Below are 25225 nucleotides of genomic sequence, written 5' to 3'. Positions count from 1 at the left end.
AAGATACTACCAGTATCGCCCTGGTGTAAGACCACCATTCAGAATTGAAACGTTGCTCCAAATGGCTTTAGCCGTGTTTAGTGACTAGATCTGAATAGCCAGGTACTTCCCCACCTTCCTCTTTCCCTTCCCCACTTACCTTCAGCCTCACAACATCCCCCAATTGGGGATGCCATAGTCTCACTGGCTCCAGACGGGAGCAGTTGGGACTCTTGTGAAGTATTCACTATAAATTTTTTTTTTTTAAAAACCGCACCAAACAGTCATACGTTGAGGATAGAGAGGCTTTTCAACAATAACTCTTGGGTTTTCCGAGCCCCAGATGCGACAATTTTGCTTGTTGACGAAGCCACCGAGGTGGAAATGGGCCTCATCACTCAAGATGATTTGCATTTGATTCACTCAAGTGAATTTTAATAATTTCAATGCGTTGTTGAAGCGTGTATCGTTCCATTTTTATTAATGGCGTAGTTTCTACTTGTCAAATGTCAAAAAATGACAGCTTCAAAAGTAACATCTACCGAAATAGTCTGCTATTCAAAATAACACCTCTTATTGGAAAACCCTGTATAACGCAAATGCGAATAGTAGAAGAAGTCAGGGACGCCCGAGGAAGACATGGCACGATCAAGTGATACTTGAGTCGGGATGTCAAGAGATCTTATCGACGAGATGCTTAAGTCGGACCAAGTGTGTCGAGTCGGAATAATAGAAGAGCATGTATGAATGTGAATGAGGCAAGGAATGTGTGCCGAGACCGAGTGGTTTGGCGGTCGGTCCTCTGCCTACCCCGGGGCGGCAGATTTAATTTTTTAACTTGTTTTTAACCTGATCGACGCCGCTGTAGCATATATGAGATAACCATTACGTGCCCCATACGCAGCTGTCGCAAATATGATCCACGAGATTACAGTCGCCAATTAAATCTTATTCACTATCATCATGGTTTTTAGTTTGCTTTGAATTATTTACCCATTATTTCGACTTGCGAATTTTATTATTTATAAATTAAAACTGCTTCATAGTAGGTAATTAGTTAGTGCGAAATCATGTTATTATTTTATTTTTATTTTTTAGATATTTTATTTAACTAAGCAACAATGATGTGCCAAAGAGGTAATTATAAGTTTACTGTCTTAAAGCGAAGCTTAATGCCAAATCACTATTTTGATTAATCTTTATAATGAATTGGTGTACATTATGAAAACCAAAAAATATGCTTTAGTTAAATTGAAGGTTTTCCCATCGCTTCGCTTGAGTAGAATACAAATAAAAAAATAAATTACTCAATAAAAAATATAATTGCAAACTACTACAAAAAATATTTTTTCAATAGAAATGTATGAACGCGTAAAGGAAACAACTTTTAAAGAATACAGTATTATAGCTAAGATTATCTGTGATAGTTTCACTTGATTAACTTTTTTGCTTTCTTATAAAATTATTTACAAAATAAGTAAAAACCAGTTTTTTGCTTGAAATCGGACGTTTCTAGACTCCTTTTGTAAACCGATTTTAATGCCTATTACCTACGATATAAGGTATACCAAGAATATACACATTTTTGGCTTGTAGCTTCCTCTTAAAGTTAGGTTTATATTGTGGTAATATATTTAATTATGTATTATGTCATAATGGGAATCTCTTGTTTGGGATATCTATTTATCTCCATTGATTGAACGCCCGTAGGGCTTTTACAAACATAATACACGCCGAAAATTTACAAACAAACTTTACAGAAATATAATAATTTAATATTACAATAGGTTGAATAATTTCTTATTTATTAATTAGATATGGTTTCTCTTCTCCATTGTCAATAATTTAACATAATTTTTTATGTTTAATATATCACGATCTTTTCAAAATTCATACACACTGAAATAGGTAGGTACATACTTTGATAACATAATATACTTTTGCAAGTTAAGCTTTAAAATGGTAAGACGAATTATTTGTTTGCGCCAGTACGTACGCAATATGAATAAATTGTTTTGTCCAAATAAAAACTCAATTCTCTCAAGAAATGCATAAAAATACATTATTAGATTTAATCACCGGTACAACTTGCCAAAAGAGTATTTAAAAAAAATAATTAAATTAACGCCATCTATGAACGCGTAGATTTTAACGTACGTTATGTTTACCCTTAAGGGTTAATTTAAAAGAATTCTCATTCTGCTCTTTTGTAGATGGCGTTAATTTAATTTATTTATTTAATATACTTTTTGTAATTTATGCCTTAAAATTTTAAGACGAATTATTTATTTGCGTCTTTACATACAAATTTTGAATAAGAATAAATAGTTTTGTCCATATAAAAACACAATTCTTTCAAGAAAGGCATAAAAATACACATATAGTTACAAGAAGGCTATAATAACATACCTCAGTAATAATACCAATTAAGTTTAGCATAATACCATTCTTCTGTATGGATTCTGTATAATTTTAAATGCAAATTTTAATATTAATTGCCTACTGTTTCACTGAATTATTATGTTCATATTATCAAATGTATGTAAAAGCTCTCATGGGCGTATAATAAATAAATAAATAAAATACAATATTGGCAATCCAATCATCGATACAATACCGTATTTGTATGCCTTTCTTGAAAGAATTGAGTCTTTATACGGACAAAACCATTTGTTCATATTCAATACGTATGTACGGACGCAAAAAATTAATTAGTCTTAATATTTTAAAGCATAACTTGCAAAAAGTGTATTTTAATAAAATAATTCAATTAACGCCATTTACGAACGCGTGGATTATAACGGACCGTGCTTTTAACCTCAAGTGTTCCACCATGTGTATATTGCCATACAAATTATTACCGACCGTTGAAAGCCGACAAAACCGGTGACTCTGTGTTCGCGCTCATGTTTCGTAAATAAAGGATTTTTTTCCCAAAATGTTTTTATCTTAAATATAACTATAAATATGATTATTAATAATCGTTTTTGTGTTTCAGAGCCTGTTGGGTGAGTTCAACAAGGAGCAGGACGCCTTCATCCGCAACCAGGCCGGGGGAAAGGGACAGGTGGAGCTGCCGTGGGCCGGCCGGGCCGATGAGGCAGCGCTCAAGGAGGAGTGCCTCTCTCTCTCTACGGTAGGTCCCTCCCTTCTTCTCTACTATTTCTTCTCTCTTCTCACGTTAATGTAGATGGTGGATCCGGATCTCCCATAAATTGTTTATGATTGAAGTTGGAGGATAGTAGCAGTTGTTAGATTGTGCGAATCAGGAAAGATGGTTCCATTCTCATCATAGCGTAAAATTATATTGGCAGTGTTTTTTCTGACTTGATGATTGTTCAACATCACAGAAATGATTTCAAATCTATCTTTAGCGCAGGCGAACGCCTTGCAGTCTATTTTAATAAAGGGTGTAAAGTATATGTCACAAAAAGGAAAATTAATTTCCAGTGACCGTGGTCTGCATGCCTTTTTGCTTGTAGGGGACGCTGAAATAATGAGTAATAATCAGGGCCGGCCCTGAGACAAACATCGCCTGGCGCTGTATTGGGTGTTAGGTATTATCAGCGCCTTGGCTGCCCGATTTGCTCAAATTGCACCTATACAGCGCCGACCCTGGTAATAATGTTGTTCAGATAACTGCCAGGGGTTTTTATTAAAGAGCCCTATGCCTTCCATCTTTAACCCAACTGCATACTAATATTTAATTGTGACATCATCTGTGCGTACTTGAGAAGGATTCTTACTATGCAGTATTGCACCCCATATTACCCCAAAATAAACATTTTTTCAAAATACCTATGCAAAAGAAGTCCAGCAATCTTGGCGGCGGGTATGCCGAAGGGTTAAACATTGACCTCTGTATTTTTTTTCCATGTTTGCCAATCATGGGCGGTCCTCATACATCCAAACCATGATATTGTCCCATATTAGTTCGAAATTTTAGTAGATTTTCTCCAATTTTTTTTTTCTCCAAAAATATGAGATAGTTCCAGCAGGATACTTTTGATAAATATTACATGGTGTATTCCCAGTTTAATATAAACTGCTCCAGACTACAGCATCTTTATTTATTCCCGACTTGAGACGAAATAGTGAGCAGCCGGTATTTGTAATTTGTACCCAGTTGGTATGTAGGTAAAGCCCTTCCCTTTCCACTTGTTTTCCTTGATATTTCACCTCTAGACCTCTGTTGGGTGTTGTTGAGGGGGTGGGGTTACTGGGGTTGTAACAGGGTGGATGTGGGTGTCCCCCCTTATCTCACCGGTCGCAAGTTTATTATCCACTCTTTGACCTGTTGTTTAGTAGAAAAGCGTTATTCATGGTTAGAGTTTAGAGGAGGGAAGAGTAATGGCTTGATGCCCGACCACCTGCCCACCTTCTCACCTGCCCGGGAAGTAAAAATCGCAATCGCTCATGTTATTTAAGATGTTATGTCTTATGTTGGTTGTTTTCTGAATTGTTGAATCGTGGTTAGATCTTTCCCCATGCTCTCTGGAAATTTTTGGCTAATCAATTAACCCTTCGCATGTTGTTACACAAGTTTTATTTTGGATTATTAAAATGAAAAATTTGTGAATATTTGTTAAAATTATTACAAAACATTCAACTAATCTTCAAGTTAAATTATAAAAAAATTGCATAATTATAATTTTTTTTACTATTCACAGATTGAAAATAAATCAAAATTTTTCATGACTCACTTAAATTGGAATCAAATTCAATTAATTTCAGATCATCATGCACAAAAAAGACTAATATCAAATTTGGTTTCTGCATGAAATAGTAGTACTATTGACTATTAATTTGTTAATTGATGTATTGCTGCTAACTCTTTCAGGACCGGAGGAACTTTGTGCGTGCCCCTCCAGCTGGCGTGGAGTATAACTTTGACTATGACGTGTCGTATGCCGTGGCCCTCGCCATCATGGCTGAGGACCCCAATCTAGAGAAGATGAGGTTCGACCTGGTCCCCAAAGTGTAAGTATCGCAATCTATAACATATTTACATTTACCCTTATTATGGCTTCCATGGAAAGTGCAAATGATGTAAATATCTGAGGCATCATGATTTAACCTTTACAACGCTGGCCTTGTCAATGCAAACTACACTTCTGGAAAGTTTTGACACAGTGTAATTAATGTATTTTTAGTAAAAACTTCGTGTATCAAATATGCATCGTCTGCTTACGCCGATGGATCAAATATGCAACAGCAGATAGGGTTAACAATTTGACTTTTATTGAGCAGGTTAGATGGTTCACAATGCAAAATCATATTGCCACGAATTTTTCATTTCATATAATATGGGGCACATTACCTGGTTTAGTGGTTGTTATATTATTTCATTAACCCTACAAAAATAGTTTGTAAGGAACATTAGTAAAAGATGATTATATGAAAAGTCATCAGGGTCATCATCCTATCGGTGGTAATCTCATTTTTGCAAATGGCGTCTTGTCATCACAACTTTGTCGACATTTTGTGGAGTAAACTGAAGCATAATATACTTGACAAACCATGGATCACTATATTTCTCTAGGATGTGGAATATCTATTGTGTCAAATTCTTTTTATTTGCTACCAAAGTTTCTGCCTTGGGAAGTCGAGTGAGGATTTTCGCGCCACCTGTGTGGAGCGTAGGTAATGTCTCCATGAATATTTTAAGACTTTCTAAGATTATTCAATTTTGCATCTAAAAATAGATGAATATTATTAACCGCCTTAGCTAGCTCATAACTACTCTACTACTGCAACTCATAAACTTACGAATACCTACAATAACAACACGACAAAATACACTATTCCACTGCAACACACATAAGCGGAATTACATTGCAATCTCCCCAATACAACGGTTTCACACTATGGGATACCAATACTTAGGTGATGTCGATATATTTAATATTAACTTTGCGAATTTTGTGGATTACGTAAAAGACTTATTTCAACACTATTCCTAAATGGAAGTTATATTTTTGTAAACCAGTCAAATCGCTGTATTTTTTAATTTATGTTCTTGTTATTTTTAATTTTGTTTCTTGCATATATTATTTTTTAATGTAATTTTTTTTTATTATTACTTTCTTATGTTTCAGAACTGTCATTAAAATTGTACCACCTACATGTAAAAGCCCCCTGGGCATTAAATAAATAAATAAACTACCACATAGAGTATTATTGGCTACCAATGTTGTTATATCTAGGGTTGATTCGGCTGCAAATCAATATTGCCGTATCAACTATCGATAAACGGTGAAAAGTTTAGACCCAAAAACATAGTTTAATTTGTTTTTTTTTTTTTTTAACACTAGCCCCACCCAGAGTCCCTGAGGAAAATAATTTCCCTCAAGGCCTGTGTCATCTTCTATTTTGAAAGGGTCTTTTTTAAGGAAAGGAAGGAAAGGATGTTCTGGGAAGGTAATAAGGTTAGATGAGGTGTGAGGGTTGGGTAGGAATCTAGGAATTAGAGTGTCCAGGAGTGATGCACATATAAATATATCCCTCTCACTGCGGCGCCAGGCGATGGATTGAGAGATCAGTTGCTGGTCTCCCCAAACCAGCCTTTCCCGATGAACCCGGGCACCCCTGCTAAATCAGCAAATGTAGCGAATCACTTAGGATGACCTATAGTTGTTGGTTCACGGGGAGTCGGTACCCAAACCCGCCTAATTGGAAGTAATCTCCATTACACTACTATGACATAATATTATGTAAAATAAAGAAATAATACGTAGGTAATACTTGTAAATAGAAGAAGAATAATTTATAATATTTCTGGGCTCCGACACATTCTTTTCCTTATGAGGATTGATGGGTGATGATGATGGATGACTATTGAATTGAATAAATCTTTTTTTCTTTGTGGTTTAATTTGGGTATACCTACTTTTATTTGGAATCATTTCATTTCATAAGATTGCCTCCAGTTTTTGTGGACTTTGGTCTTCCTTTTTTTCTTTTCTTTAATTTTTCCACAGTTTAATCAGTGAGTATCTCATTTACTGATTCGCAGTGTAGTAATGGGAATCTCATTAATTGCTTCACACTAAGAAACTCACTAATCGCTTTGCCACTTAGTCAAGATTCTTGTTCATTGCTTTACAGTTTAAGCATTGAAAATCTCATTACCAGCACATAAGCTTCCGGATATAATACAAAAATTGAAGTTTTTTGCTCCCGACAATTTCACGCTAGCGTTCAGGCAGAGGACTTATATTGTTCCGAGATACAGAACTAGTGTAGCGTCTTTATACTTTTAGGGGTTTGGGATTGCAGGAGTAGTAAACATTATTTAAAGTTTACAACAGTCAATATTAGAACTTTTTCTCCTAGAGTACAATACTAGAATCATCTTCAAGCCATAAACGGCTGCAAGGCAACCGCCCTTCTATGCAAGGGACGTAGGTACCTCTACCACAACTAACCTAGGTAGCATTGGTAATGTCGCTCCGAAGAATGATTCTATTTTAAAATCGTGTTATTACGTAATTATTTATAATGTATGTTTATTTTTGGTATTAAATACTGTAAATGTACATATAAAATAAAATAAACAACAAAACTAATGAATACATTAATGGTTTCACAATTTAGTCAGTGGGAATCTGCAATTTGTAATGCATTTATTCACATTTGTGTCATTGCTGCACAGTTTGGTAAGATAATATAGATAAAATCTCATTAGTTTCTCTTAGTCAGTGGGAATATCAATAATTGCTTCACAATTCAGTCGATTGCAATCCATTCTCATTAATTACTTCACAGTTGAGTCATTGGGAATCTTATGCATTGCTTCATTGCTTAGTTAGTGAGAATCTCATTAATGACTTCACAGTTCAGTCAGTGAGAATCGCATTCATTACTCCACAGTTTAGTTAGTGGGAATGTCATTCGTTGCATCACAGTTTAGTCAGCGAGAATTTAAGTACTTAATTATTTCACAATTTAGTCAGTTTGAATCTCATTCGTTGCTTCACAGAGTCGAGGAGCATAGGGAGGGTACTCTGTTATCAATTTGTTAAAAATCATCACCATTTCTATGGCAATTTCTTGACTTTTATTTGAACTTCTTACCGTGCAACATTCCAGGATCACGGAAGAAAACTTTTGGAGGAACTACTTCTACCGCGTGTCGCTGATCTGCCAGGCCTCGGAGGCCACAGAGGGGCTCAACGACAGCCAGCCCGGCTCCCGGCTTGCCAGCGTGGACGAGCCTCAAGGTACATTTACCCCACTTTACCTAGATGCAGAGTAGGCATAATGACAGATATTAGAAACAAGCGAGATTGGCCGTGAACCGTGATTATTATGAAACTGCACACGAAACAGTGTCGCCAACATCGTTCAATCATACTACAAATTGCATGTTCACATAGTAGCCTTTGTTTTTACCTAGACACCAAACACATAACTTTCATTGGCTCCGCTGTTTTGCAGTGTGCAGTTTGTTCCTAGTTCCATGCCATATCTCTCTCTGTTTCTATTATCTACACTTTCGACTTGTCGTTCATCTTTGCGGGTTCGATTCCTGTCACGGTAATAAATAGTATGCTATGCTGATTTCATTAATTAATTTGGTGCTACCCGTCGAGTGTTCTGATTTTAATCATTGTGTTTGGAAGGACCTAGTAAATATGGCTTTAATGCCACCATAAAGAAACATTGACCGATTAATAAGGGATGCGCCAGCCATAGATGCTGTAAATCTGTGCTTACCCTAAGAAAAGATGGAAGTAAAATACGTTAAATTTGTGAAAAACTGATGAGTAATTTATTTGAACACTTACTATAAAAATTAATCTGTTTTTTCTTATATGTATATTCTATACTAACACAGTTTTATAGCCTCTATGGACGACAAAGCAAGCAGTTGATACATAGGATGAGGGCTTGTTTCTCGTAAAGAAAATATTTTTTTTTAAGCTTCCTGAATCGTTTCATAAGTGTAAAAGTATAGATTCATATGTAATAGGAAAAAGGGAGATGGTCCGTGAACCATGCAATATCTCCTTTTGTTTCTATGTATTATCTGTTGGTAAGTCGTCTCTGCAACTGAACTTATGTATAATAGTGAATATTGTTCATATGCTTCGATCTTATAAGCTATAGATGTTGTCCCCCATAAGGCAGTTTGTTTCGTTAGGCTTTTTTTAAATTTCTGTTATTAAAATTGACTGTTTCGAATAGAACTATGTGCGCATAAATCTGGCCACTATTGTTTGATCTAAAAATCTGCTTAAGTAACTGTATATATTACGCTAATGAATCATGGAATAAAAATCCCTTAAATAATTGGTTTTCATTGGCAAAACTGACTGCCAAACTTCTGCAATTAGTTCAATCCGGGACTGTCATATATTACTTATAGTGAATTATTTGCTTTCATAAAGTTAATGAAAAAAAAATTAAAGAAAAACATCCAATTTGACCTATTATTTGCCCCGAAAACAACACTTCCTATGGCATATTATTATTTTTTTTCACTACTCTGGAAAAAATTAAATTAGAACTGTATAATTATTATGGTAAATTTGCCGAATTCCGCCTCAAGCACGCATTTAAAAAAAAAGCTTGATTCAACTTAATTACTAGTAATTTCTACTAGGAGAAACAACTACTTAAGTCAGGGGAGATGTAAAACATGCACAAAATGGGTTTTTAGTTAGTTTTGGTTATTTTAATAATTTATGCGTATTTCCTAACCTTCAGACTTACTTTGATTGAGAAGTACAGGACTTAAATCCATCTTCTACCTTTTCCCCCAACATTATTATTATTTTTAAATTTATTGTATAACATACAATATAATTATTTAAATTTACATAATAAGAACATATTTCAAATTATAATTAAACATATTTACCTTTACGAGAGTCTAACATACGTGTTGAAAGGGAATAAATAGATTTTCTTGTTGTAATTAAGTTGAAACCTAGTTCTCTTTTTTTGCGTATTAAGCATGCGGAATTCGGAGACTTTATCATTTAAGTATCTATGAACCATCAAATATAGAAAGGTCTGAAAGTGTTAAATTTACGGATGTAAAAAAATATATTATTCAACCAAATCAATCAACATTGACAAAATGAGTGTTTTTGAACACTTCTGAATTGTGGTAGCGATATTCGAATTTGAATGAGTAATTTTTTGTAAGGAATCATGTTGAAATATAGAACTTTGTACCAACTTGTCCACAACATTTTCAGACCTTTATTAGTTTAGAAAATTTAAGCTATTTGTCACAAACAATTATTTGCAAGGCTTCCTTATTATTGTTTGTAATTTGATTATGTATCTGCATGCTTATGTTTTATTTACTTTTTATTATTTTCCCCATTTCACAACACTTCGTTCAACACTGCCATCTGTTGCACAAAGTAGAAAGTACGGCTGAATCTTCTGATAAGAAAAATGAGGAAAAGAAATCGAGCGCAGATCTGATTGAATCAGAAAAAAGAACTGAAAAGAAAGATGGCAAGGAGGAAGACTTGGAGGAAAGAGTCTGCGGAATGTCCATAGACAAAAATAACAAAGACGGTGAGATATTCCTTTCTTTGAATAACCAGAGACAAAGCTGATTTACATTTCATTTTTTTTTTAAATATATTTTTGATAGATAGGTAGGAACATTTTTTTACTGTCATTCAATGATACATAATTTTGGTGAATTTACAATTGTTTTTTTTTTACAGATGTTTTTATTGAAATTGAAAAATGCCACATAATCATAACAAACATGACTCATTTATTAACAATGAAAAAGATTCACTATCATCTCCATTCATTGTTTTTAATGTCTTTATACTGCTCACTGGAGGTTTATAGAACTCCCTCATATCTAGTATCATTAATATTGGCCTGATTGCATGACTTGCACTATTCACAACATGTACCCCTTGATATAATAATGTGTTGTTTATTCTCCATTTTGTGGGTTCCATAACAAAACAGTGACAAAATAGAACATTGAAAAATGTGAAGATATAACCAGAAATGTCAAATCTAACCTATTAGTTTCTGATGTTCTGTTTTGTCACCGTTCTGTTTTATCTGGTTACCCACTTTGTGATACCCTTGTAGGTTATAATACAATGTGGATGTTGCATAGTTAAGATCATTTGAGTCGTGTAATTTCTATACCTGCTATATCAACTTTCATTGATTTGGAGAAAACCGCAAAAAACTGTCACATATCTAGCGTACATAAGTAATTGCATTACAATTTTTTATATAATGAATTGGAGTAATACAATTTCGAAAAGCATTTATTTTTCTATATATGTCTAGTAATAATTAAGTAATTTCGATAAATAAAATGGATAAAGCGGATTTTGATACTCACTTCGTGATATAGAGGCTTTTGAAAGTCAACTGAGCCGACATGGCGGGTTAAGAAACACACGCAAAGATCATTTTGACATACGAGCGTGGCGTCAGAGCGGCGGCCATATTGTATTTTGGCAAAATAACTGCTTGTGATTGGTTGAATCCGATATAGCGCGTTTTGATAGTAACTTTCTGTATGATATAGCGGATTTGGTTTCTCACTCGCAGTTTTAACATGGTTTTTGGTCGTGATAAGGAGGGTTTTGAAACTCAATTTTAGGCTCCTCTTGTTGCTCGCAAAAATGTGAACAAGATGTCATACTCAGATCATTTTGTCAAAAAATCGGATATAGCGGGTATAGAAATTATAGGATTCATTTTTTAAACCATCAAATTTACCGCCACATATAATCTAGTATATTCAATAATAAGTAGTATTCAATCTTAAGGTCGAGGTTGAGAATAATTTCTACCGCCTCTTAAAGAAGCCGTCAGTGTTCATTGAATCTATCACAATGAAGTCCAAAGTGTTTTGTTGACTCCGAACACGTTGAACGCCATTGTGGAAATGAAGAAAAATTACCATTTTAAATTTGAAAAAAAAAAAAATACTCAGATGGCATCGGCGACCATCATAACGTATTTCTTTTTTTTTTGACCAAAATATTCCATGAAAATAAAGAAAATTAACTGCGGTCACCGGTGACCGTCATGGAGCAATGGGAGAAAAATGACGATTTTCGTTATGAGGTCACCGGTGACCTACATGGCGTTCAACGTATTAAAGGGTTGTGAGACACACCCGGAGTTCCAACATTTTATCACATGAATAAGTTATCTATTATTTATTACAACACTGTTAGGTATCCTTTGATTGAATCGAAACGTTAAATATTTTGGATTAATTTTATCTATTCAAAATCATAGTAAGTATCAGAAAAATGTAATCTTCATCTAGGATTTACTTGAAGAAATAACTCTATTGCTTTCATTACATAAAGCAATTAATTACTGATGGGTTGTGCTTATTATTAACATTTTCCGGCTACTAGGGCATCTAAAACTTTTAACATTCCCGTTGGGCTCATGCTTTGTATTTTGTTGTTCTTGGTGGTGTTTCTTCTTCGGTGGTGACCCCAGCCTAAGGAAGCAGTGTTCTAAAAAGCAAGTTAACCAGTTAACAATACTGATGACAAAAAGCATTCATTTCACTCAAACAAACCCCCCACATGTTAATGAATAATTACACTACAAAACACTGTATTAATGAAAAAAATACTCTATTCAAACATTGTATACTCTATTTCTGTCATTCATTTAATATCATAGATGTACTAATGCTGGAGATACTTTTTATGATTTAATTTACAAACCTTAAATGTTAGTTAAATAAGAATAAACCAACTTAACCTACAACTTGAATGACTTGATTGGCTTTTGTCATTTTAATGTTTTAACTTTTGAAAGCTGTTGGTAATATTCTTATCACCGCAGATAGATGATATTGTAATAAAGGATTGTTAATTTTCTATCTGCTCTGTCAATTTCAAATCGGCTTCATTAATATTGTAATCAGATCTCAAATTCATCCTGATGAAATTAGAATCAGTCCCGGTTTGTGAAAAGTATAAGACGAAACTCCGATGCAGCTGCATTTAAGTTCCATTTAGTGAAAAATTAGAATTAATTAAAGCACTAATTGATTATAAGTGCATCCATGGTATTGTTTAGTACATCTATGGTTGATTGACAGTAATTTCCTCTAAAAAACAATCAATAATGTCTAACAACAATAAATTCTTCCATTAATATTGATTGTATTTGTCCCTAATTATTATCATTAACGAGTTCATTTATTGTAATTTTAAGTGGTTAGGATTGATACATCATAAGAATTGGATTTTCCAATGCTTATTATTGCACTGTATTAAATTATGGAAGCACGTAATGTATTTATAACCTAATGACTCGCTTTTTCATAACAAACCATTTTAACAGCATGGGGACAATGTTTTTACGGTTTTTCTTCCAACTCATACTAATTTTATGTCCATTTCCATCAATCAAAAATTCTAGGGTTAATTTAACCACATTTAATGTTAAATTAATGAATATTCTAGAATATATCTGTTCTGTTCCATAAATCATATATATTGAAGATATTCATTTGTGATTTATCAGACATTTTAAAAAACAGATTGCTATTTTTCTGCTGAGAGTTATTTAGTTTATAATGTCAAATTGTAGATATTTTCTTTCCATGTTCATTACTGTGTAGGAATTTTAGGTTAAATTTTGACAATTTTCTCATGCATTTTATTATTATGTTAAGGATATACTTAAAAGAATTCATTTTCTGCTCTTTTATAGATGGTGCTAATTTAGTTCTTTTGGGTTTAAAAATAACCACTTTTTTAATTTTTTTGCTCCCATACATACCCAATATATATATTAATAAATATTTTTGTCCTAATACAAACTAAATTATATCAAGAAAAGCATACAGATACAATATTGAATTGGATCACCGGTACAATATTGTATTTGTGTGCCTTTCTTGAAAGAATTGAGTTTTTATAGGGACAAAACTATTTATTCATATTCATATTGCATGTGTACGGCCGCAAACAATTAATTAGTCTTAATATTCAAAAGGATAACCCGCAAAAAGTGTAATTTAACAAAATAATTAAATTAGTGCCATCTATGAAAGAGCACATTATGAATTCTTTTAAGTATACCATTAAATCAACTTTCGCTGACTTCAAGTAATAAAAAATATATACCAACATCTTAAATAATAAAATTTATTGATTGTTTTAGAAGTGATTTATTATTATACTGACGGACATTCCCAAATATGAAATCAGTATTGTTTGAAAAATGTAAATATTCAACTGGGCAACATCCATTTTGTTCAGAATGAACCGTTCAAAGATTTGTATATTCACAAATGTGGCTATTTGAATATTTTCATGTTTAGAACAAATTATACAGACATCTCTGTTCAGAACAGAAACAGTTTTGAATTCAGAAATGATATCTCTGTATTAATGAGTATCTTTTTGACCATCGTTTGTTCAGAATAAAAACCATTTGAAAATCTCTGAACGAAAAGAAATCACATTTTTCTTAACTTGGTTAACTTAATATTATCTAGCTGTGTTCAAAATTATTGAAACTGTTATTATTATCATTAAATATTATCGGTGTATTGATTCATAATAAGCTGGGTAAATGGAAAGTCAAATCTTCACTGGAATGCTTCAAATAATATTAACATCTTAATAAAAATAAATCTTGAATAGAAAAAAACGTTTGGGAATGATTTAGATAGGTTTGTATCTAAGTGATAAGTATTTTCAAATTTGTGAGGAACAAATACATAGGTCGTATAAATCTAACTTTGTGAGAATAGCTAAAGATTGGTATGTATAAAGATAATGTTAATTTTCTTTGCTGTGGGTTTTTGAATAAATCAAAGGTGTGAAGATTATTAGACTAACAAAACCATTATTTACATCACATATAATATACAGAGTTGGCGTGATGTATTCTGGTGTCTGGGGCATCCAGTATCCACACAGGAGGCCCTTAGGAAAATAATTCCCTGGGGGTCAGTGAGTCCAGGAGTGATGAACTGCGGTGCAAGTCCTGTTGTAAAGGTCAAAAGGTCTCCTTCAACCAGTCTCTCCCGATCCGACCTTCCACACAGTTGGTGGACAGACTAGGTAGGTTAAACCGCACCCTATGAACCTGGGCACCCCTGCTAAGTCACCAAACATTGCGAACCACTTGGGGTGACGTATGGCAGAGGTGTTGATTATCCAATAAATGATTCCCGGGGCGGTGGTACCCCAAATTGGAATAAATTGGAAACTGCTGTAATATTTCCTTCATTTTAAAATGAGCATCCAGGGGTGTACTCTAAATGTTTTTTAACCCCTGATTTTGACCCCTAGAGTGGCATAGGAATATTCAAATCTCCCGACCCTGATATTGTATGTATGTATTGGTATTGTGATTCTCGAGCATTCAACTAAATTGACTAATCAATATTTTAAGCTTCCTTTGAAGATTGAGAAATAAGGGACGGAGTTAACGTTGAAGAGGGGCTACATTGACGACCTAAGTTGTTATAAACATGTGTACGTATGTAATTAATAGTTATATTGTCATGATTATATTAATATAATGGTTATGTACTTAGATGATATTATGTAGGTATTGCATTTTCAATAATTGCAAATCACCAAAGTTAGAGTATCATTGTAATTTGACAATACATTTGAGAAACACTACCTAATAGTTGAGGTACGAAGGGAATGTGGAGAAGAAGCTTCTTTCATTTATTTAATCAAGTAATTCCAACGTCTTTTTATGTGTCATTCAATTTTATTGGGCAATAATCTTGTGAATATTGTTTTATGGGACATTTATGTTGGCAAGTTTTATGGTTCTCAAATAATTACGACGTCAATTCAGATGTGTCCATAATATCAACCCTTTGCATGAAATCTTTATTAAATCTTTCTTTATGTCATTTATTTTGCTAAAATTTTCTGAAGTATTTTGACCATACCAAATGATGAAAGATTCTAAACAATATCACGAAATATTATTTTCAGATATCTTAATGGTGATAATGTCTCTCACTATTTGAGTCTTCTTTCTTCTTAGAAATTGTTTGTCTCCAGAGGGATGTTCGGACATATCGTGGAGTAATTACTGTACAACTATTGGTAACTCTGAAATCAGCTTTTTCGAGTTACACACAAACATACCTTAATTTCCCCCATGTACGCCACAAACACATACTATTATGTGTTGTGGCATATTACAGGCAGGGCCGGACCTGTGCAGATGCAGTTGGAGCAGTCGGCAGCGCTAGAGGCGCCAAGAAGCCAAAGAGTCAAGACGCACTGATAATACCTAATAACTAATACAGTGCCCTTGAGGTTTTTACTAGTGCCAGGTGCCGTTTGGCTCAGGGCCAGTCCTGCCTACAAGGGAGATGAAAATTATTTATTTAATAAAGTTATGGCTTTTTGTTTAGCTCGGAAAAGCTGATTTTGGAGTTATTTATTAATTGTATGTTTGTAGTCAAATGTTAAATTTTCTGATCTCAAAATTTAATTTGGTCTTCTGGTTCAAATGCTTAGGAGAGTTTAGCGTTGCTATTATGTGTATGTGTCTGTAGTTGTATTATTTCCTCATGCTAGTAATTGTTTAGAGGAAGAATGGGAGACGGAATTGGAAGCTGAACTAAGAGATTATGAGGTGTTGGCAGGTGACAAGCCGACCTCAACTGAAGACATCAAATGGGAGAAGGAGTGTCAAGATTTACTCGGGGAAGATGATGACGATCTCAAATGAATCTGTTCTTAACCCTAAAGACTTTGTGCAACTTTTGAATCAATCCAAAATATCCTGTGACACTTTTGGATTAACCCGAAAGATTTATGCAACAATCAATCCAAAAGATTGTAAACAACTTTTGAATCAATCCAAAAGATTGTAAACAACTTTTGAATCAATCCAAAAGATTGTAAACCACCTTTGAACCAATCAAAAATGTTGTAAACAACCTTTGAATCGATCCAAAAGATTGTAAACAACATTTTAATCAATCCAATAGATTGTAAACAATCTTTCAATCAATCCAAAAGATTGTAAACAACTTTTTAAAAGGATTTTTGCAACTTTATTGTCGGATGTAAATGTAAATTAAGCACCATATTAAAGTCTCAACATATAACAATATACATAATATTTATTTTGGATTCAACAGTAATTCTTGCGTTCAATTCTGACCCTTAAATGCAACTTTGTGAAAACTTACCATTATTTTGTTTGCTTCATAACTTTGCCAATGCTGTCTCACATTATTTGATTATAACATATCATTTTGCAAAATGTCTGAAAACAGTAAGCCATTTATTAGCATAGAATAATTTAATTCTTGAAGACTTTAATTTTACCTATAATTAATTTATCAAAATATGTATATTAATATTACTCAGAATCATTTTACCCTAAAAATGTACACTGTTGGGCAATATGTTATATCTTATGCTAGCTAGTTATAGGTAATATATTTTATAGCTGTACCCCCCCCCCTTGTGTGTTGATTATTTAAAAATTACTTTATAATTTTCATTTTTGTGATTCCTGGTTTGCAAAATGCGTGGGAAGTCTGTTTGTAAATTATGGCAGAAAGGGATTGTGGTAGAGGATTTGCTTTCTCGATTTTCTCGGGAATTCTTGAGATATATCTGGGAAATTCTCAATAGTAAAAATTATTCTGTATCACAATTTCTTAGCAGACATATAAGAAAGGCCTCAGCGAAATTAATAACAAAAAACACATCATTTAGATGTAAATTTACCATATTGTTAATGTTTACTAAATAATAATATTAATCATTATTTAAACTATATTCTGTACAATAATGTTAAAACACTATTGTGTCTTCAAATTTTTCCTCTTGGTGTTACTGGAAAACTGTATCTTAAAATGTGTTTTATATGTATTAGACAAAAAATCTTTCACAAAAAGATGTTTGGAATCATCTGTTTTTGTTAGAGGAATCTTGTTCCATCTGGATCATCTGTTTTTGTTAGAGGAATCTTGTTCTCTTTCAAATTTCTTGAAAATTCCATACAAATTTTTGGGAACTTCTTGAGAATTTTTATGGTCTTAACCCAATATCTATCCATACTTGTTTTGGCAGATATTTTCACGTTGGTGTGACAATTGCAAAATGTTAAACAACGTGAAGACTTAAAAATTGATAGATACTGTTTTTCATAATAAAGGCAAAATATCCTAAATGTAATTTATCTTTGGGAACTATCTCTAGGTGTTGTCTATGATAATGTTATAAATATGTCTTTTCTCTTTTGGTGAGTCCAAACTTCTATTCTTTGTGTATCATAAATGCATATAATATAGCTATAATGAAAGTCACTTAATATATATTGATAAAAATATGTATTTGTTATGATATTTGAGATTTTATTTTCCACTAGATTTAATTGTGCATGGCAACAGAATACATTGAAAATGCTTCCTCTTGCTTTATAATATTATATTTAATTTATATAGCCCCTGTTTGACATGTCATAGTATGACTTATCCATAATAATTGGTGTCAATAATACAACATGCTCAATATTATTTCTATATAATAATATGTATTTTAATTTAGAATATGTTCAAACATATAATATATGAATATGTTTTGTGAACTCGATATGGTAAACATAATTTATAATTATCCTTTTGTGTAAAGATTTTAATTGGTATGTTTGTTTATTTTTTTTTATTTCATTTAAAAGGTCCCAATAAAGTTGGATAGTAATAATCGTATAAAGAATATCTCATTCCAAGCTTGTTGATTGTCACAGAATTTAGTTACACATTGAATTCTGTGAAATTCTGTTGTCTATGTAATTATGTACTATTATACTGTATTTAAGTGTACGTAAATATGGTAAATAAACTGAAGAATCCGTAACCAATGTTTTATTTTAAATTTGTATCACTACTCTTTTAGAATTGTTAGTCATTTAGAGACAGACTGTGTACCACTCATAGGTAAGATAAATAAAATTACTAGAAAAAAAAATATTTTAAACTTTATTATAAAAAGCAAACAATCGTAATTATTTTACAGAAGGAGTAGGACACTAACACAAATAAAAATTATACCCAAGAACCTAATATAAATGAATGTGATGGGTGCACTCGTAGACATCTAAATTGATAACCCATCAAGGAAAGAGGAACAAACCAAATGCGTGGAGGGGGGAGGCGACATGACTGTTTCCCTTTCTGTGATTTGTCAATAAATTAATTTATTTATTTATTAACGGACATCGTCTAAATTACAAAATAATAACACGAATAAAGTAAAATGAAAAATACAGGAGTAGACAAAGGTACATGAAAGTAATAATAATAATTTTTTTTTCTACTTCCGATTTTATGTCCGGGTTAAATCTTCCCCATAGGAAAAACTAAACCCTTCCACTCACTTTTCCACTAATGATCATCTAGTCAATCAATACTATGTAAGTGCATTATATAAGCAAAATAAATACAAACCAATACAAGAACAACACGTCAACTCACCAGAGATCAAATGGGAAAATAATTCACCTACTCCAGATATTTTCATATCAGAGGGTTCGGCTCGGTAGAACTTCTAACAGGGCCTATAAATCCTACTGATCCCTCAACATAAATATTTAAAAAATCTTTCGTTATCCTACATGTATTCAAAATGACCGACTTTTGCATCTTTATATATAAATTTTTTGATAGATTATTATTATTATTATATTACCTGTATACTGACAGTATACAGGTAACTCGCATTATAATATCGCTATTTAGTCCTTGAAAATAAAATCTGCTTACAAATTACTAATCCTTTTTAAAATGGTGCGCCAATAGCTGGCTGTGTAAAGAACTTAACTAAAAATTTCAAATTGGGTAAACAAAAGGTCTGGCTTGTTTCCAAAATTGAATTGCACACTTTAGTTTAGTTAGACACTTTTACTAATGTGTTATAATTTGCCAACCTGATATCATTCTTATCTTAGCTACGCTAGGCCATTCAGATACTGTGCAGAAAAGTCCCACAACGGACTGCGCTGCAAATTTTACTTTACAACGTTGCCTTACTTTAGTGAACTTAACTATTCTGTGTGGGGTTTGGTTATTTCAATGTGCGCTCTTCGGCAGTCAACGTACTGATGTTGTAGTTTATTCATGTATGGTCACGTGGTATGCCTCCTGCTCATCGGAATAATACCCAGATTTGATGTTAGGGTAAGTCTATGAATTTGAATATCGATAGATGCAATTGTTTTTTCTTAAAGTACCATTGCAAACACTCACCTGGCAATGCAAAAATTGCATTCCAAATGTATACTACTTTTCCTCTATAATAATATAAATACATCATCTTACAAAACACTTGCAATATTAGAACAAGACATGCACATCAACTACAAATACCTAAAACAAACGCATCATTTGGACAAAAACACTACAGATTCCAGGCCATTAAGCTATACAATGCACTTCCTACAAAATTTAAAATTTCTACACTTGCATAGTAAAAAGTTAATAAAAATAACCCATTTGATCAGTCAGTGGCTGAGTCAACATCGCGTTTGGGTCCCACCCAGGCATCATACATTCAACTCCTCGGCTGGCTACATCCTCCATCACGACACAAGCATCATTTTTCGCTGACTATGGTGGTGGTAGAGGATTTCGAAATATTGTCAGGTTATTCACAACCCTTTACTTTACTTTTATGTGTTTACAGGTACTGGAGTGTGGGTCCCCTCCACCAACTATCTGCCTGACACTTAATCTTGATTGTTTTGTTTTCTTATTTTTCTGTGTTGTCCTTAGTACTTGTAAGCGCTTGCATACCGCTTCATAACACCGTATGCGGGGACTTTGAAGGCCTAGCTTCATTTATATAAATTGTAGAGCCTTTTATTCAAAAAAATTAGATTCATGCGAGAGCTCCGAAGGGGTGACCATAAGTCACCTATACCGGGGTGGGACAGGGTGGGTGTACCTTCAAACCCTGGAATGTTTGTCTTATTAAGTAAGTGTTGGAAACACAGCTTTTTTCACAAAATATGTATACATTAAACAGGAAGATCGAGATAATATCACAGTAAGCTAAAAAATAATAAATAATGGTAAAACACATTCATTAAGTAAGGTGAAAACACATGAAAGTCTTTGTCAGTACAAAGTTTCTAAAATAATTGGATTTTAAAGAAGACCGAGCAGCAACCGCAAGTGGAATCACCTTTTACAAGAAATTTAATATTAATTTGACTGATTCAATGTTGGTAATAATTAATGACCTCTGTCATGCACCTGGCAAGCAGAAAGTGTTGTACTCATAGACCAACAAAGTCTAGACGAGGCGAGTGAATGCTAAAAATGACACTGAAAATAAAATTATTGGGTTATGAAAACATTTATCAAAAATACAGTGCATTCTTTCACAGTCAAAAGAGCATAAGAAGTAATGTTTTTTTTAACTTTTGTTTGTCCAAATTTGTCTACGGAGATATTATGCTTTCCAAGCGAGCCGAGAGAATCAGATGTGGAGTTTGGTTTTATGTAATTTGTAAGACTCCCCACATCTAGAGTTGATATATCGATGGTTGTACCCAATCAAATGGTTAATGTATTGCTATAACCAGTATGTTAGCGTTCCAGTCAGTTAGTTTTTCAAATTCAAGCCTTGTAACCATTTTATTGAAGTAACAACGTAATATGTTTATAAAACAGAAAGATATGTGCATTATTTTATGGTAAAATCGAAAATGGAGGCAGATATGAAACAGATTATAGATAAAGCTAATAATTATCATCAAAGCAGTTTTTTTATTTACAGATTGAAATGTTCAAATAATGGTTTTTGGAGCCTGCAGTTAATGTATATTAAATTATCCGTCTATTTAATAACCATTATTAGAGGCAACCATAGACATGCCGATAACGGTGAGGGAACAAACCCAACAAACAAAAAAATAGTTTTCTTTTTTACTTCTACATATATAAAACATAATATAATGAAAGCAAAATAAACAATTTATCTGTGTATTTAATTAAAGGCACAATTCTCTAGAGATATATTTGTATTCTTGTATCGTTACGCAAACTGATGTGATATATTAGTTGGATTGGTTAGAAACGTACATTAAGACTCTGCGCAGAAAAGTTCCACCATGGACTGCACTGCAAACTGTTACCTTACGTTAGCGAACTTTACTTTTCTGCGCAAGGTTTTGTTATTTCAATGTTCACTCGCTGGCGTCAGTGTACGAATGATATCTTAGTTTATTCAAGATATACTGGAACCCCGCTGGTGTCAAAATGATTGTCACATGGTTTGCCTCCAGCTCGTCGAAATAATACTCAGATGTTGTGTTATGGCATGTCTACTGTTTCTTATGTCTATGGAGGCAACACAATAATATTGTTGTGAAATGTATATGACCAATTATTTGCTTCAGTATCAATTGTGATTTTGAAGAATAAATAAACTAACAGTAGTGATGTGCCGGTACTTATCAATTGTGATATTTTATTTTATGTTTTGTGTTGTTTTTTCTCCAGGTTTGAGATTTTTATTGAAGTGTGTCTAAAACATCTATTCATCCATTATCAGACCAATTTAGTAATTACATGCCTTCTTGCCATACAGCAAGCTGGAATAGTTCTGGGAATATCTCACAATAGTGGTGTATGGACTCCACACCGAACAATATACATAAATATGCTGAAACAATCCAAGAAAAAATTCTTAGAGACGGTTATCTTTATGCGGACGCATGGAACTATATCAGAGGTTCATGCACCGTATGGACTTACTCGAGGCAACAGATAGATTTAGCCTAACAATCAGACGTTCTGCAAATCTTGGAATACATAGTTTTAATATGTGAATAACTCTATTGATAGCCCATTCCTCTTAGAACGCTTTGGTTTACACCTTCGGTGGCTACGGCAGTAGTAATCACCACTACTTATTCAAGTGTGGTAACCCGGCAGAACTCTATTGATAGCCCATTCCTCTTAGAACGCTTTGGCTTACACCTTGGTGGCTTCGGCAGTAGTAATCACCACTACTTATTCAAGCGTGGTAACCCGACAGAACTCTATTGATAGCCCATTCCTCTTAGAACGCTTTGGCTTACACCTTGGTGGCTTCGGCAGTAGTAATCACCACTACTTATTCAAGCGTGGTAACCCGACAGAACTCTATTGATAGCCCATTCCTCTTAGAACGCTTTGGCTTACATCTAGGTGCCTTCGGCCGTAGTCATGACCACTACTTATTCAAGTGTGGTAACCCGACAGAACTCTATTGATAGCCCATTCCTCTTAGAACGCTTTGCCTGACACCTAGGTGCTTTCGGCCATAGTCATCACCACTACTTATTCAAGCGTGGTAACCCGACAGAACTCTATTGATAGCCCATTCCTCTTAGAACGCTTTGGCTTACATCTAGGTGCCTTCGGCCGTAGTCATGACCACTACTTATTCAAGTGTGGTAACCCGACAGAACTCTATTGATAGCCCATTCCTCTTAGAACGCTTTGCCTGACACCTAGGTGCTTTCGGCCATAGTCATCACCACTACTTATTCAAGTGTGGTAACCCGGCAGAACTCTATTGATAGCCCATTCCTCTTAGAACGCTTTGGCTTACATCTAGGTGCCTTCGGCCGTAGTCATGACCACTACTTATTCAAGTGTGGTAACCCGACAGAACTCTATTGATAGCCCATTCCTCTTAGAACGCTTTGCCTGACAACTAGGTGCTTTCGGCCATAGTCATCACCACTACTTATTCAAGTGTGGTAACCCGGCAGAACTCTATTGATAGCCCATTCCTCTTAGAACGCTTTGGCTTACATCTAGGTGCCTTCGGCCGTAGTCATGACCACTACTTATTCAAGTGTGGTAACCCGACAGAACTCTATTGATAGCCCATTCCTCTTAGAACGCTTTGCCTGACAACTAGGTGCTTTCGGCCATAGTCATCACCACTACTTATTCAAGTGTGGTAACCCGGCAGAACTCTATTGATAGCCCATTCCTCTTAGAACGCTTTGGCTTACATCTAGGTGCCTTCGGCCGTAGTCATGACCACTACTTATTCAAGTGTGGTAACCCGACAGAACTCTATTGATAGCCCATTCCTCTTAGAACGCTTTGCCTGACACCTAGGTGCTTTCGGCCATAGTCATCACCACTACTTATTCAAGTGTGGTAACCCGGCAGAACTCTATTGATAGCCCATTCCTCTTAGAACGCTTTGGCTTACATCTAGGTGCCTTCGGCCGTAGTCATGACCACTACTTATTCAAGTGTGGTAACCCGACAGAACTCTATTGATAGCCCATTCCTCTTAGAACGCTTTGCCTGACAACTAGGTGCTTTCGGCCATAGTCATCACCACTACTTATTCAAGTGTGGTAACCCGGCAGAACTCTATTGATAGCCCATTCCTCTTAGAACGCTTTGGCTTACATCTAGGTGCCTTCGGCCGTAGTCATGACCACTACTTATTCAAGTGTGGTAACCCGACAGAACTCTATTGATAGCCCATTCCTCTTAGAACGCTTTGCCTGACACCTAGGTGCTTTCGGCCATAGTCATCACCACTACTTATTCAAGTGTGGTAACCCGGCAGAACTCTATTGATAGCCCATTCCTCTTAGAACGCTTTGGCTTACATCTAGGCGCCTTCGGCCGTAGTCATGACCACTACTTATTCAAGTGTGGTAACCCGGCAGAACTCTATTGATAGCCCATTCCTCTTAGAACGCTTTGGCTTTCATCTAGGTGCCTTCGGCAGTAGTCATGACCACTACTTATTCAAGCGTGGTACCCCGCAGAACTCTATTGATAGCCCATTCTTCTTAGAACGCATTGGCTTACACATAGGAGCCTTATATAGCCGTGTGGTAGCACGGCAGAACAGATGTTATAGCACAACATGACAAGAGGAATGTAGCTATTTAGTTAAATTTCTTAATTAATAGATTTATTTAATTACTTACTATTGAACCACTCGAGCGATGGGCAATTTCCAAAATAAATGCCTGAAGTGATGGAGATTTCTGGGCATTTGGTTTTGGATTCGGCCGCGCGCATTCCAAAAATTGTACCTCCGAATATTAATATGGAAACATATAAACTGCTTACTGTGGTTTAAATCCAATGAATCCAAATATATTTCACCGCTGATCCCATATTTGTAGGTTTTTGTAAAAATTTCAAATGTCGAAATAAATTAAAATAAATTAGAAAAAATCATCTTACTAAATTTAGGCAGCAACCGCTTAAGGCCTAGAGCGGT

General features: G+C 34.3%; 1 protein-coding gene across 5 annotated transcripts in view; it reads left to right on the top strand.

Annotated features, from left to right (window-relative positions):
• Nucleotides 1–18841, top strand: part of Sap47 (Synapse-associated protein 47kD) — a 242082-nt gene extending 223241 nt beyond the window's left edge. For 2 of the 5 annotated variants that reach the window (XM_089640337.1, XM_089640336.1), the window contains exons 5-9: nucleotides 2978–3115; nucleotides 4820–4959; nucleotides 8070–8200; nucleotides 10362–10517; nucleotides 16540–18840. In XM_089640337.1, coding sequence (XP_089496463.1) covers nucleotides 2978–3115; nucleotides 4820–4959; nucleotides 8070–8200; nucleotides 10362–10517; nucleotides 16540–16682 — 708 coding nt within the window. In that variant the 3' untranslated portion in view covers nucleotides 16683–18840. Of the gene's footprint in view, nucleotides 1–2977; nucleotides 3116–4819; nucleotides 4960–8069; nucleotides 8201–10361; nucleotides 10518–12446; nucleotides 15166–16539 lie in introns of those variants that run through there. The other 3 variants (XM_089640338.1, XM_089640339.1, XM_089640340.1) reach the window with 3 other exon arrangements.
• Nucleotides 18842–25225: the final 6384 nt, after the last annotated feature.

Source organism: Hesperophylax consimilis, chromosome 15 (genome assembly GCF_061612785.1).
Source record: "Hesperophylax consimilis isolate HC1 chromosome 15, BYU_Hcon_1.0, whole genome shotgun sequence".
Taxonomy (NCBI): Eukaryota; Metazoa; Arthropoda; class Insecta; order Trichoptera; family Limnephilidae; genus Hesperophylax; species Hesperophylax consimilis.
The sequence above is the reverse complement of the archived record's forward strand: the minus strand, read 5'-3'. Positions and strand labels throughout refer to the sequence as shown.